The 15,000-nt window shown below is 49.3% G+C and overlaps 1 protein-coding gene across 2 annotated transcripts in view; it reads right to left on the bottom strand.

Moving 5' to 3' along the window:
* Nucleotides 1-267: 267 nt before the first annotated feature.
* Nucleotides 268-15,000, bottom strand: part of LOC119583651 (extracellular serine/threonine protein CG31145-like) — a 76,856-nt gene continuing 62,123 nt past the window's right edge. Inside the window, exon 3 of one of the 2 annotated variants that reach the window (XM_037932243.1) lies at nucleotides 268-1,118. In XM_037932243.1, coding sequence (XP_037788171.1) covers nucleotides 309-764 — 456 coding nt within the window. In that variant the 5' untranslated portion in view covers nucleotides 765-1,118 and the 3' untranslated portion in view covers nucleotides 268-308. The remainder of the gene's footprint in view (nucleotides 1,119-15,000) is intronic. The other variant, XM_037932241.1, reaches the window with a different exon arrangement.

The following is a 15,000-nucleotide window of genomic DNA, read 5'->3' as shown; positions in this document are numbered from 1 at the left end:
AGTGGAAAGGTAAGTAGGGTGAGAGGAAGGAAGGAATCGAAGAAGGGGAAGGAAGGGATGGAGAAGGAGAAAAGAGAAAGTATTTATGCAAGGTAGCCATTTGTCGCTACTGAAGGAAAATATTACCTCTGACTTTTGCCGCCGTGACCCGTTTCGCCTCAGACCGTCTCCAGGTAAACGCCAAGTCGGGGGCTTCATGCAGCCATGCACATCCTCCCCCCTCCCCTCCCCAGCCAGCCCCTCTTCCCGCAATAAGGACGGCGCCGTGCAAGGCAGGGCGCCTCGGAGGCCAGGCGCCCCTGGGCTACCTACCTCAGATCAATGCCCAGGAGCTCCCCGAGGGTGGGGTTCCAGTGCTTCCGACGGCGCCTCGACATCTTGCTCACGTTGTCTACCTTCACCACCGCCTCCACCAGGTCGTTGTAAGGGTCAGGCGGGGTCGTGGACGTGGTCTTGGGCTCCTGGCGCCCGCCCGTCGCGCCCACGGCCACGAGGCTATCGGGGCCGGGCGGGGGCGGGTGGGCGGGGTCGTCGACGGCGGCGCTGAGCTGGGCGGAGGCGGCCGCTGCCAGGGACGCCTCGCGGGACCCGTTGTTGGTCTTCTGCAAGTGTCGCTGTCTGAAGGCGTAGCGGACGCGGGCGTGGGCGGGCGTGCGTGGGCGGTCGCTCGACGTCAAGCCTGTCTCGACGTCGAGGACGAGGACCACCGTGAGGAGCACCAGCCCCGCCATCACGCCGATCACCAGGCGCTCCTTCAGCTTCATGTTGGCGCCGAAGGGGAGGCGTAGCGACGAAGAGCGGGCAGGGAGAAGCGGGAGAAGGGAGAGAGAGGGAGAAGGCGGGAGACGTCAGGGGCAGGAAGACGGAGGTCCAGTCGCGATGGAGGGCGAAAAGGGCCTTACACGAGCATCCCTGACACACGAGCGGTGCGCGGCGGACTGGCAAGTTCCTCCTTGATGCTATCTCCCCGCACTCCCTCGCTGCTCTTGTCGTCGCTGCAGTTGCTGAGCGGGGCCTCCGACAGCCGCCGACGAAGGCGCATGCGCGGGAAACCGAAGGCCGGTCTTATCGCGGGTCCTTCCGGGTCCAGACGCTTATCTCCGGCCGCACCTCATCACCTGCGGAAGAAAAGGCACTCTCAGAGCTCCGGACGGCACATCGCCAATACTAACGACCGACGTTTGCGATAATTTATTGGGCCAAAAAGGATGATCTCTCTCTCTCTCTCCTTTTTCCTTCTCTCTCTCTCTCTCCTCCTCTCTTTTTCTCCCCGGGCCCCGCCCCTGGGGTCTCCTGCAATGCCCAAGGAGCCCCGGGGGGGGGGGGGTTCCATTTCCCCTTCCCCGGACGGGGGGGGCCCCTGGACCCCCCCCTTGGATAAACCGGCCCCTTCACCGGGGCCCCCAAGGGGGAAACCCCCCCAAGGCGGGGGGGGTTTTTTTCTGGGCCCGGGGGGGGTGAGGAGAGGAACGGGGGGCCGGGGGGGCGGGGGCGGGGTAGCCCGAGGGGGCGAAAGTGCCCCAAGGCCCCGCCCAGGGAAACCCTGGGGCCCCGGGGGTTTTTGGGGGAAAATTTTCCCCTTTGGGTCTAATTGGGGGGACCCTGGGGGGGCTCTGGGGGTTCGTCGCCGAAAGTTGCTAAAGCGGGGGGCCCCGGGGAAGCCCCCCCCGGGGGCCATGGGGGGAAACCAGGGCCCCCTTTTTTTATGGGGTCCCCCGGGCCGGGGGACGCTTTTTGGGGGGCCAAAACCGGGGGAAAAGGGAAAGAAGAGGGGGAAACGGGAAGGGCCCAAAACTAAGGCCGGCGTTGGGCGAAAAAGGGGCCAAAACGGATAAACCCCTCCCTTCCTTCCCTCCTTTCTTTCTCCCCCTCCCTCCCTCTCTTTCCCCTTCTTTTCCCTACCCTCAAAAAAAGGGGCCAAAACCCAAAAAGGCCAAAAAAAGGCCGGCCCACCCCCGGGGGCCCCGGGGCCAAAAACCCTTATCCCCGCCCAAAACTAACCCCCTCCCGGAAAAAACACCCCCTCGGTTTTTCCCACGGCACTGGGGGCCAATCTACAATCGACCTGACGTTGCCTTTAAAACCCCCACCGGGCCAAAAAAAAGGAAACTTCCTTTCCTCCTTTTTTTTTCCCCCCCCCCCGGGGGGGGAAATAAAAAAGAAAAAAGGGAAAAAAAAACAAGGGGAAAAAAAAAAAATTGAAAAAAAAGGGGGAAAGGGGCCCGGGGGAAAACAAACAAAAAGGGGGGGGAAAAAAAAAAAAGGAAAAAAAAGAAAAGGGGGGAGAAAAGGAAGGGGCAAGGGTTTAAGGGAAGAGAGGAAGAGAGGAAAAGGGGAAAAGAAAAGGGGAAAAGAAAGGGGGAAAGGAGAAAGGGAAGTAGAAAAAAAAGAAGAAAAAGAGAAAGAGGGGGGGGGGGAGGGAGGGAGAGAGGGGAAAGAGAGAGAGAAAGGGGGAGAGAGAGAAAAGGGGAGAGAGAGAGAGAGGAAAAAGGGGGAGAGATTGAGAAGAGAGAGAGGGAGAGAGAGAGAGCAAAAGAGAGAGACAGAGGGGGAGGGAGGGAGGGGGAGGGAGGGGGGAGAGAGGAAAAGGGGGGGAAAAGGGGAGAGAAAGAGAGAGAGGGGAAAAAAAAGAAGAGGAGAAAAGGAGGGAGGGGGAGAAAAGAGGGGAAGAAAGAGAGAGAGGAGAGAGGGGGAGGAGAGAGAGAGAGAGGAGGGAGAGGAGAGAAAAAGGGGGAGAGAGGAGGGGGGGGGAAGGGGGGAGGGGAAAAAGGGAGAAAGGAGGGGAAAAGAGAAAGAGAGAGAAAGAGAGGGGATGGGGGGGGAGAGAGGAAAAGGAGAGAGGGGAAAGAGAGAGAGAGGAAGAGAGAGAGAGGGGGAGAGAGAGAAAGAGAGAGAGAGAGAGGGGGAGGGGGAGGGAGAGAGAGAAAAAGGAAGAAAAGGAAAGAGAAGGAGAAAGAGAGAGGGGGAAGAGAGAGCGAGGGAGAGAGAGGGGGGAGAGAGAGAAAAGAGGGAAGAGAGAGAGAGAGAGAGAAAGGAAGGGGAAAAGGGGTAGAGAGGGAGGAGAGGGGAGAAGGGGGGGAGAGAGGAAGAGGGAGAGAAGGAGAGGGGAAGAGAAAAGGGAGAGAGGAGAGAGAGAGAGAGAGGGGAGGGGAGAGAGAAGAGAGGAGGAGAGAAGAGAAGAGGGGGGGGGAGAGAGAAAGAAAAGAGAGAGAGAGAGGAGAGAGAGGAGAGAGAGAGAGAGAGAGAGAGGAGAGGGGACAGAGAGAGAGGGGGAGGGGAGCCGGGGGAAAGGCGAGAGGGGAGAGAGGAGAAAAGGAGAGGAGAGGGGAAGAGAGAGAAGAGGGGGGAGAGAAAAGAGAGAGAGGGGAGAGAGAGAGAGAGGAAAGGGGGAAAGAGGGGAAAGAGGGGGAAAGAGGGGAGAGAGAGAGAGAAAGAGAGAGGAGAGAGAGGAAGAGAGAGAGGGGAAGGGGAGGAGAGAGAGAGAGAGAGAGAGAGAGCGAGAGAGAGAATTATAACCCCCACATGTAACTCTCCTTTCCGCCAATAACTCTCCCCAAGTGAAAATTCTTCCCGCGGATCCGACACTGAACACCAACACCTTGCTGCTGCACCGACGGAGATGTTCTACCAGAAGCACGTAACTTAATTTGGCAAGGCCGTATGAATCACAATTGCCGTGCGTAATCCACGGATCATAATGATAAACGGGGGCAAGTGTCAATAGTTATAGTTTAATACCGAGGAATGCTGTGTGGCAGACGTGAGTTAGGGTACGTGGAAGGGGGGCAGAGGAGGGGGTGCTGCGGCTGGGAAAGGTGGTAAAAGCAATGGGCGAGAGAGCAACGTGGGAGCGGGGTGTGGGCGGGGAGGAGGGGATGGCTTGAAGGTCAGTGAGTGGGCGAGGGAGGGAGAGAGGGGGGGGGGTAGGTTAGCTTGTTATGGAGGCGACGCACTGTTCTCGGAGTGTTTACCGCGGCTCCGGCGACACAGGATCCCAATGAGCGACTTCGTAAACAACATCAATCCCCGGAGATATTGACGCCGGGACGCCCAGCACGAGGGCTGGAACCGCGAATGGCGCTTTTAAATCTCTCCGGCGTGCGTCTGTGCTTGGGAGCAGTCACCCCCGCCCTTTCGACGCTGGTCACCCCGGGTTGGAAGGCGGCCGCGTGAGGATCAACCCGTCTCTTCCTTGGGAGAGGGAGGGAGGGAGGGAGGGAGGGAGGGAGGGAGGGAGGGAGAGAGAGAGGAGAGAGAGAGAGAGAGAGAGAGAGAGAGAGAGAGAGAGAGAGAGAGAGAGAGAGAGAGAGAGAGAGAGAGAGAGAGAGAGAGAAAAAACTTCATTTTCTCTTCCTTGCTTCCCTCCTAATACTGTTCCTTGTCCTTCTCTCCCCCCCCCCCAAATGTTGGACGAAAGCACGTCACGAAAAAAAAAAAATCTTTAGTCCACCCTTCCGAGTCTCTTCCTCCAACACCACCAGCCCTTGCCATCTGCACCCCCCGCACCCCCTCCCCCTCCCCTCCGTCGCTTACCCCTCCTCGCCTCTATGCTAATCTGGGCGGGTCCGAGCCGTTAGAAACCCAACTTCAGGAGGGGGACGCCTTGTCTCGCGCGCACATCCTCGCCCTCGATCCCCCACAATTTCCTGAGGGTAATGGCACCGTCTGCAGTCAGGTCACACGGCCACTCACGGGACCCTCTTGCAATGCTGCATCTCGACACGTTGCCACGGCGCTCGTTTCCTCCTCTCGACGCGGTCTTCGGCTCCGTGTTTATCAACGTGTTCGCCTTTCCTCTGTGCAATTGCGTGTTTGGACTGCTGTGCTTCTTCAGCTTAATTCTCTTGTGCAATATTTTTTTTTCTTCTCCTTCTCTCTTCTTTCTTGTTTTTTCCGGTCTATCTTCGTGTTCTTATTTTTCCGTTCATTTTGGATTTTTATGACTTGCCTTTCGGTGGAATGTGCTGCTTGGCATGACGTCTTCAGCTCTCCCATTTTTTATTCTCTTTAAAAGTCGATTCCTATTTCAGATTTTAATTTCAAATGCATTTACACAATTCTTATTTTAGGTCTCCAATTATTTAAACATTATATAGTTTATAAAAAAATATGTACACACACACACACACACACACATACACATATATATATATTATATATCTATATCTATATCTATATCTATATCTATCTATATATATATGTGTGTGTGTGTGTGTGTGTGTGTGTGTGTGTGTGTGTGTGTGTGTGTGTGTGTGTGTGTGTGTGTGTGTGTGTGTGTGTGTGTGTGTGTGTATGTATGTATGTATATATGTATCTATGTATATGTATATGTATATGTATGTGTATGTGTATGTAGGTGTATATGTATAGGTATAAGAATAAGTATAGGTATATGCATGGGTATGTGTATGTGTATGTGTATTGTGTATATATGCATTTCTCTCTCTCCATATATATTTCCAACTCTGAGAATACCAATGGCTACAAACCAAACCTGCCCCCCCCCAAAAAAAAAAAAAAATAAATAAATTAAAAAAAAAAAAAAATAAAAAATAAAATAAAATAAACATTAACATCTTCAGCCCTATTATATATCCCCCACTCCCTCCCCCTCCCTACCCCCTTCCCCCCATTCTCGCTCACTCCCTCTTTTCCTCCTCTTTCTCTTCTTCCCTCCCTCCTTTAACCCCTCCCATCCTCCTCCCCTCCCTCCCCTCCCGCCACCTTCCTATCCTTCCTCCCCCCCTACCCTCCCTCTCCCCCTTCCCCTTCCCTCCCCCTCCCCCTTCCCTCCCCCTCCCCCTTCCCTGTTGGAAGGAGACTGAAGAATGTATGTAAGGGAAGCTGAGGGAGAAGGGAGAGAAGGGGAATGAAAGAGAGCGAGAAAGAGAAGAACGAAAAAGAGAGAAAGAGAAATAGTGAGAGAAAGCAAAGAGAGAGAGAGAGAGAGAGAGAGAGAGAGAGAGAGAGAGAGAGAGAGAGAGAGAGAGAGAAGAGAGAGAGAGAGAGAGAGAGAGAGAGAGAAAGAGAAAGACAATGAGAAAGAGAGGGAAAGAAAGAAAGAGAAAAAGAAAGAGAAAAAGAAAGAGAAAGAAAGAGAAAGAGAGAAAGAGAAACTCGGGAAAAGTGACATTTGGGACAACACACATTACACATGACTCAGTATTCACACCGTAACCTCGTCTTACCGCAGCCGGGTCATCCCCCCCCCCCCCGTTAAAGCCTTGCGCGGGCGGGGGGGGGGGGGCAGAAGACCACGGCAGAAGTTATGTTGCATTTCCTTAAACTGGAATCCTTGAACTATAGGCATTTTAACGTCCTTCCGTAGACACTTTGTTGAACTGCCATTAAAGTAAATCGTGAATTCTCAAATATGACTTCGTACAGTATATCATAAGCTGCAATCCGATGCAATATTAACCACTACATGGAGTGTATATATGCGTATATTATTTTCATACATATATAAACATACATACATATATTCATACATACATACATACATACATACATACATACATACAAACACACACACACACACACACAATATATATATATAATATATATATATATATATATATATATATATATATATATATATATATATATTGTGTGTGTGTGTGTGTGTTTGTATGTATGTATGTATGTATGTATGCGTGCGTGTGTACGTGCGTTCATTCGTGCGTGCGTGTACGTGTGTGTGTTTGTATGAGTGCATATACGAGCTCCCTCCTGACTTGCATCATCTCAATCTGCTCAGTGCGTGTCTTTCGCCTTACTTTCCCATTCTCGCGAATACCTCCACGCGCACCTGCTTTCTCCGTATCAATAGCTCCATGCATTCTTGATCACTTCAAATAAATAATTATCAGTCTACCTGATTATCTATCATAAGAACCGGAAATGTGAAAAAGAGCATAACAAAAACATTTTCCATTTATAAGGCGAAGAGAAAGACGAGGCAGAAAAAAAATCAATAGGCCAAGACACAAAAAATTATAATAAAAAAATAAATAAAAGATGAAAAATCTATTTCAAAATCTACAACTGTGGAGTCCTTTTAATCAAGCGATTTTGTATTTCAATCATGTAATTTTGTGTCGTTCAATCAAGCTATAACGTATATTTCAATCAAGCATTTTCATGTCTTTCAAGCAATCAATTTTCTTTCAAACAAGCAAATTTGTCTTTCAATCAAGCAATTTTCTTTCAACCAAGCAATTTAGTGTCTTTCAATCAAGCTTACGTGCATTTCACCCTCGGACACGGCTGAGGGCGAAAGGGACACCTGAACGACACTAGAGATTTAGTTCATTTCAGTTCAGGATCCAGAAGCCCCGCCCACCAGACCCCTCGGCGATGGGTATGGGAAGATATCAACCAATCAGCATTAGGCTCTCAACAGATCTAGCAGGAGTAGCCCCTTTTGCATCCGGCTCGCCGATTGGTCCATTAGTGTGATGGCTCATCCTCCTTGCTCCGGCGCCATTGTTCAAGCCTCAATGGGATGAACATTTAGCTCTCCCCACTCCCCCCTTCTCATCGCTGTTTTTGTCGAGGGCTTCAATAAACTGAATTGAAGACCCCTAAGACTAAAATATTAAAAGCTTTATTGGCAAGTCACTTTCTCATATTGAAGCTTCCTTGTTCCCAGGCCAGGGCGCTTCTTGCCCTAATTAATGCTTTTATAATTGATTACACGCAAGTCTACCGGCGAGAAGGGGAGAAGAGAAGGCGAGGGAGAGAAAGAGAGAGAAAGGAGGAATGGGAAAGCGATGCGGGATGGGAGAGCCAGAGAAAGAGAGAGAGAGAGAGAGAGAGAGAGAGAGAGAGAGAGAGAGAGAGGGGGGGGAGAAGAGAAGAAAAAGAGGAAGAGAGAAAAGGAGGAGAAAGGGAAAAGGAGGAAAGAGAGAGAGAAAAAGGAGGAAAGGGGAAAGGAGAGAGGGGGGAAGAAAAGGAGAAGGAGGGGAAAAGAAAGGAGAAGAAAAAAAGAGAGAGAGGGAGGAGGGGGAGGGGGAGGAAGGAGAGAGGAGAGAGAGAGGAAAAAAGGGGGAGGAGAAAAGGGAAAGAAAAAGAGAGAGAGAAGGAGAAGAGAAGAGAGAGAGAAAAAAAAAAAAAGGAGAAGAGAGAGAGAGAAGAGAGAGAAGAAAGGGGGAGGGGGAGAGAGAAGAGAGAGGAGAGAGAAGCGAGAGAGAGGGGGAGAAGCGAGAGAGAGAGAGAGGAAGGAGGAGAGGGGAGAGGAGAGGAAAGGGAGAGAGAAGAGAGAGAGAAGAGAGAGAAAGGGGAAGAGAGGAGGGAGAGAAGAGGGAGAGAAGAGAGAGAAAAGAAGGAGAGAGGAAGGAGAGGAGGGGAGAAGAAGGGAGGGGAGAAGAGGGAGAGAGAGAGGGGGGGGAAAAGAGAGAGAGAGAGGGGAGAAGAGAGAGAGGGGAAGAGAGGAAGAGAAGAGGAAAAGAGAGGGGGAGAGGAGGGAAGAGGTTACGAAAGTGAAAACGGTAGGGCACGCACAAGCAAAAGCACGCCCCAGTGAGCGCGCGTGCCAAGACCTGTATGCAGACACTCTGAGTGTGTCTAAGTAAATCACTCAACTGCGTGACGTGGCTAGTGTTTTTGCCTGAGGAAACGATGAGGAAATATAAATAAGAGGTACGGGGGCCGCTTCAAGTCGATTACGGGAGGAACACGCGCGGAGGGACGACGAATATGGAAAGTTCATGATTAAATGACAGACTTATTCTGGTAGTCTGGGCAGTGGAACCCATCCACTCAAAAAAAGAAAGAAAAAAAGAAAAAAGAAAAAAAAAAAAAAAATCTTAAAAATCGAGAATTTCATAAATCATCCAATCAAATTAATACCTTTCTCGATATAAAAATAAAACGTCAAATCAAGCGGACATACATGAATTGAACACTGCCTACACACACGAAACATGAATTATTACCCAAACTGCCTTCTCAGTTCACACACACACACACACACACACACACACACACACACACACACACGCACGCACGCACACATACATACATACACACACACACACACACACACACACACACACACACACACACACACACACACTTCACGTACCCCTCCAAAGTGATTCGTCCTTCGTAATACGTAACTGAGTTATGATGGAGTCTGTGTAAGAGCGATGAGGCCGGTGCATGAAGGGAGAAGAATGATGACTGAGCATGAAAGGAGGGAGAAGTCAGCATGAATTTCGGGAGAGAAGGAGAGAGGGCGATGCTGAGCAGGTAAGTGAGAGGAGAGAAGCAAAGGTTAATACATGTAAAGGAGTGATTGCAAGGAGGAAGGGAGAGGGAGGAAAGAGGAGAGAACAGAGAGGGAGGAAAAGAGAGAGAGGAGAAGAGAGAGAGGAGAGAAGGGAGAAGGTGGAGAGAAGGGTGAGGGAGGAGAAAAGAGGGAGAATAGGAGGGAAAGGGAGGAGAAAATAGGAGAGGAAGAAGAGAGGAAGGGAGAAGGGAGAGGAATGAGAGGAGAGGAAAGAGAGAAGGTGGGGGTATACAGGTGGATGGAAGGTAGTGGAGGATGAGGCGGAGGTACGGAGTCAGTGGAGGTGGAGAGAAAGGTGGAGTTGCACAGGCGGGTGGAGGGCAAGGAGATGTTGGAGGTACGTAGGCGGGGAGAAGGCGGTGGAGGATGGAGAGGAGAGGGACTTCCACAGGAGGGAGGAAGGTGGAGAGAAGGTGGAGTTGCACAGGCGGGTGAGGGTAGAGAGAATGATGGAGATACATGTGAGGGTGGAGGTGGAGAGACAGGCGGAAATGCACATGCGGGTGGAATGTGAACTGAAAATGAACTAACATAGGCGGGTAGAGAGTGGAGAGACGATACAACCAAAGTGAAATAAAGGAGAGAGAGAGAGAGAGAGAGAGAGAGAGAGAGAAGAGAGAGAGAGAGAGAGAGAGAGAGAGAGAGAGAGAGAGAGAGAGAGAGAGAGAGAGAGAGAGAGAGAGAGAACTGCTCTGGAACGAAGGAACGACGGAAGAGAGAAGCAGATAAAAATGAGAGAAAGCAGACAACACAAAAGAATTATAAAAAAAAAAGGGATAAAACACGATGTGAAAGAAAGAAAGAAAAAAAATGAAGACGAAACGAAACGACAAGAGATAAGCCCGGGCGACAAGATTATGCAGGGAGACAGGGAGGAAGGGGCAAGCAGAGGACAGAAAAGGGAGAAAGGGTGACGCAGGGAATCGAGGTCAACGGGTAAGCGCAGGGGGAAGAGGGGGGGGAGGGGGCGCCGAGGAGAACCCAGGAGGACGAGGATGGCAGGCGGAGGACGAGGATGGCAGGCGGTGGGCGAGGATGGCAGGCGGTGGGCGAGGATGGCAGGCGGTGGGCGAGGATGGCAGGCGGTGGGCGAGGATGGCAGGCGGTGGGCGAGGATGGCAGGCGGTGGGCGAGGATGGCAGGCGATGGGCGAGGATGGCAGGCGGTGGGCGAGGATGGCAGGCGGTGTGAGAAGAATCGTGCGAAGAACAGTGGCGATCATTAACAGGGGGGGGGCGATATCCAGATTGTAACCTTGAATAACCAGGACACACTGTGGAAATGACAACTACTAAATCATAAGCTTTCATAATAAAGGTGAGATAACAATTATTACAATTCCGCCGACCAAAGTCTTATTAACAACAACTTTAACAACTATTGCAATAACCCTATCGTAACAATATTCATTAAACTGCATTGCAAATATTAGGCAACACAACTCAAATTCACGGTTTTCCTCAATACTATTTGATTTGCAAAACGATAATCAAATAGTGTTCATACTTCAAAGGGCATCTGAATCTATAACAAGGAATCTAATCAACAATAACCATAAGCCACATGGTTTCATTTCCCACTTGCTCTAAGGGTTACATGAATTTATTCTTTAGTTTTAAATATAAACTCCTATTCCGCACGGGAACTTCTGTATAAATAACATGAATCCTGTACATGGAGAACTACCATATACGCGCCACGTATATGGTAGGTAAATATATTCTAGAAAATTGTAATCATATATAAACGACAATAACGCTGTTGAACACAAGACAGAATCAGCTTCGACGCATAAGCATCCCACCCCCTCGCTTAACAACGCTCAAAATGCACTTTCCAAAAGAAGCTCCTTTGTTCCGCGCTGGCCGGGTCGTCGCAGGTCACATGCCGCTGCCTTAAAGCTTAGTTGGGTAAGCTGGACAGTCGTGACTCGGCGGGCGGGGACACGACGCGGAAATCTTATCAAAACGTGTTCCGAGCGTCCGCGACGGAGACAAAGGCGCCACACACCCGCCTGATCGCCCGGGAGGCAAAGGGTGAAAGCACACCGCATGCAAAGATGCGACGACTGCAAGCAGGCGCCCCAGGCATGCACAGCGGGCCATCCCCTCGACCGCAAGGCTCTTAGCGTTGCGGCCTAAACACACACAAAACACGGGGAAAGCAGAATGGCCGGACCGCAACGCAGCAGCAAAGAGCCGCGCGGGAACTGTGTCGGTGGGACGCCAGGCACAGATTCCGGCACGTGGCGGAGGGAGCTCGAGCGACTGGCCTGCACGTGGAATGAGGCCAGCCAGCATCCAGCCTTCCTCTATGCAGCTTTATTCATTCCGTACGTGAGAAGAACGATGCGATTTGTATACAACTGGGAAAAATATTTTCTGCTTTTTCTTCTCAGGCTGTGCTTATCGAAAGAATTTATTTCGGAAATGAGGCCAGATCTGGGTTTGAGTCAACGCCGAGAATATATACAAGACATGTATTAACATCACGCGTTCCAGGCTATAAACCTGACTGACATCATAAGGTGTGACTGAGTCAGGGAAGAACTGGCAATGGTTCATCCTACCCATTCAACCTCCCCTTCCCCTCCCTCCCCCTGTCCTCCTCCCCACCTTCCCCATTCCTCGTCCCCTCTTCGGTCTGCTACAACACAACACCCTTCTTAAACGGCCACAATATAAGTTTCTCTGTGACGCCGACATCTTACAAGTTTTTATGTCTTGATGGGAACTTAAGTTAAAGGTCGCAGGCCAGACTACATTAAGCGGAGGAGGAAGAGGAAGACGAGGAAGAGGAGGAGGAGAAGGTGGAGGAGAGTAAACAAGAGGAAAGAATAATGATAATAATAATAATAAGAAAAAAAGAGTAGGGGTAGGAAGAAGGCGAGGAGATAATGAAGGTGAAAAAGAAGGATGAAGAGGGGTGGCGGAAGAGGGAGGTTCCCAGAGTGGAAAATCAGGAGAGCAGGCGGAAGTGAGACGCCTCCATGGGAAAAAAAAATCATCATTATTCAGCAACCTTCAGCCAACCATCCTTTCCCACCAGGCGTCGGCGTCGAGCAAGCCAAGTCCTCTCTCGAAACGGCCGGCCGCGCCGGGACAAAATCGCCGCCGAGAGCCGTCCCGCATCGACGTCCCCCCCCCCCTCTCCCCCTCCCCCCCCCACACCCCCTCTCCTGGTGCCTCGCCGTGCCACCTTGTGAATGCCAGCTGACGTGGTGCGCCTCGCCCAATACCCGCGCACAATAATGACGAGGAAAACAGATGACGTCGAGATCATTATAACACGCACTATTATTCATGGCATTTTTCTTTTTAATTTCTTCCTTAGTCGGGGGGATACTGAATCACAGGGAATCGAGCGGCAGTCTGGCGGTGGGGAAGAGAGAGGGAGGGGAGGGGGGTAGGGGTGGGGGTGGGGGAGGGGAGAGAGAAAAGGGAAGAGGGAAGAGTGAAGAGGGCAGGGGAAGGGGAAGGGGAAGGGGAAGGGGAAGAGGGCAGGGGAAGGGGAAGGGGAAGAGGGCAGGGGGAGAGGACAGGGGAGGGGGAGGGGAGAGATGGGGGGAGGGCAAAGGAATGGGGAAAGTGGGAGGAAGGGGGGAGGGGGGATGGGAGTCACAGGTACTGGCCGGCGTCCAACACCTTCCCGAGTCTCTCTCTGTGCGGTCCTATGCTAGCGGAGGACGTATAACTGTAGAATCTCGATAATATTGATTTATGCCTCTACAGTCGCTTTCTCATTACACCCTTTCGCCAGGGTGGATTTTCACTGAATAGGCTATATGATCTAGTAATAGGCTGTATGGTACCTTTGCTTTCACCACTGCAAGCAAAAACCTTATGTAAGAATGTGCTCGCGTGTGGAGGCATGGGAAGGTAGATTCCTGGAACTATAAAGTTTCCCGAAAGAGTCACCGAAACGGTTTCATTATATTTCCCTAGCGTGTGTTAGTCATGGGTCAACCTAATTTGCATACTAATCCATCAATGCAACTGCATACCATATTCTTTGGTATAAATTACAAAAAAAAAAAAAAAAAAAAAAAAAAAAAAAAAGTAAAAAGCACGCACACACAAACAAACACAAACAAAAAAAAACAAAACCCGCACCCGCCAATCCCATTTCTAGGACGACCTTGGGATCCTGCTCCCGTGCAAGGACATTGCAAGTCTTCCTGATTAGGATACTTGCTGATACTTGCTTCATTATGTGAAAAAGTACACGTCAACTGCGGCTTGATTAAAAAAAAAAAAAAAAAATTATATTCCTAATGCCCATAAAGCACAGGTCATTTATTTGCGAAAGAACATGTAGTGAAAAGGGAAGATAAGGCAATAATAATAATAATAATAATAATAATAATAATAATAATAATAATAATAATAACAAATAATAATAATAATAATAACAACAACAACAACAATAACAATAACAATGATGACAACAGTGATAAATAATAATAACAATAATAACAATAATAATAATAATAAGTAAAACTAAATAAATAAATAAAGAGAGAAAACATGATAAAACCTGTAACGAAAGCGTGGACTGGGACACGAATGCATCCTGTAACGGTCACGTAAACCGCAATTTCACAATAGATAAGAAATCCTCTTTATCTTTAAGAAATTCAATTTATCAAGGATTCTGCAACGGAGCTGAAGTAACAATCTATGTACTGAAGCCCTTCTTTGCAAAAGGAGAGAGAGGGGGGAGGGAGGGAGGAGGGAGGGAGGGGAAGGGGGGGAGGGAGGGGGGGGGAGAGAGAAAAGAGAAATGGAGAGAGAGAGGAGAGAAAAGAGAGAGAGAGGAAGAGAGATGAGAGAGAGGAGGAGAGGAGAGGAGAGAAGAGAGAGGAGAGAGAGAGAGGAGAGGAGAGAGAGGAGAAAGAGAGAGGGAGGGAGAGGGAGAACGAGAAGGAGGGAGAGGGAGAGAGAGAGAGAGGGAAAGCGAGAGAGAGAGAGAGAGAGAGAGGAGAGAGAGAGAGAGAGAGAGAGAGAGAGAGGAAGAGAGAGAGAGAGAGAAATTTAGAAAAAAAAGGCAGAAGCTGATTTTTTTAGATGTAAAAATACATTACATGTCTTTTATTGTATTTAATAGAATGCATTTCCAGCATACATCTTTATCAAAATAAGCATCAATTATAGTAATTACTACTAGTCATTATTTCGTAGATTCAGAGCAAATGAAGCTAATTCTTACAAAAAAACGAAAATATTAAACATGGTTTTCATTGTCTGAAACTTTTAAAACTCAAAAAATTGGAAATTAATTGAATTGACATCATTTTTTATGGTAAATACCTACGTTCATGACATGAAAAAGTATATAATTTATAAATAAAAATCAAATTTGAAATAAAAGACCAAAATAACGAAACATCTACTATTAATATGGGAAAGATAAACACGCACTACGGTGCAAACACAAACAAACCTTGGGCCGGAAACACAAACAAACTTTGATCGGAAACACAAACAAACCTTAGGCCGGAAACAAACAAACGTCATATCGGAAACAAACAAACGTCATATCGGAAACAAACAAACGTTAGGTCGGAAACACAAACAAACGTTAGGTCGGAAACACAAACAAACGTTAGGCCGGAAACAAACAAACGTTAGGCCGGAAACAAACAAACGTTAGGCCGGAAACAAACAAACGTTAGGTCGGAAACAAACAAACGTAGGTCGTGGGGG

The sequence above is a fragment of the Penaeus monodon genome, chromosome 17 (assembly GCF_015228065.2).
Source record: "Penaeus monodon isolate SGIC_2016 chromosome 17, NSTDA_Pmon_1, whole genome shotgun sequence".
NCBI lineage: Eukaryota > Metazoa > Arthropoda > Malacostraca > Decapoda > Penaeidae > Penaeus > Penaeus monodon.
This window is presented reverse-complemented; position numbering and strand designations above follow the sequence as displayed.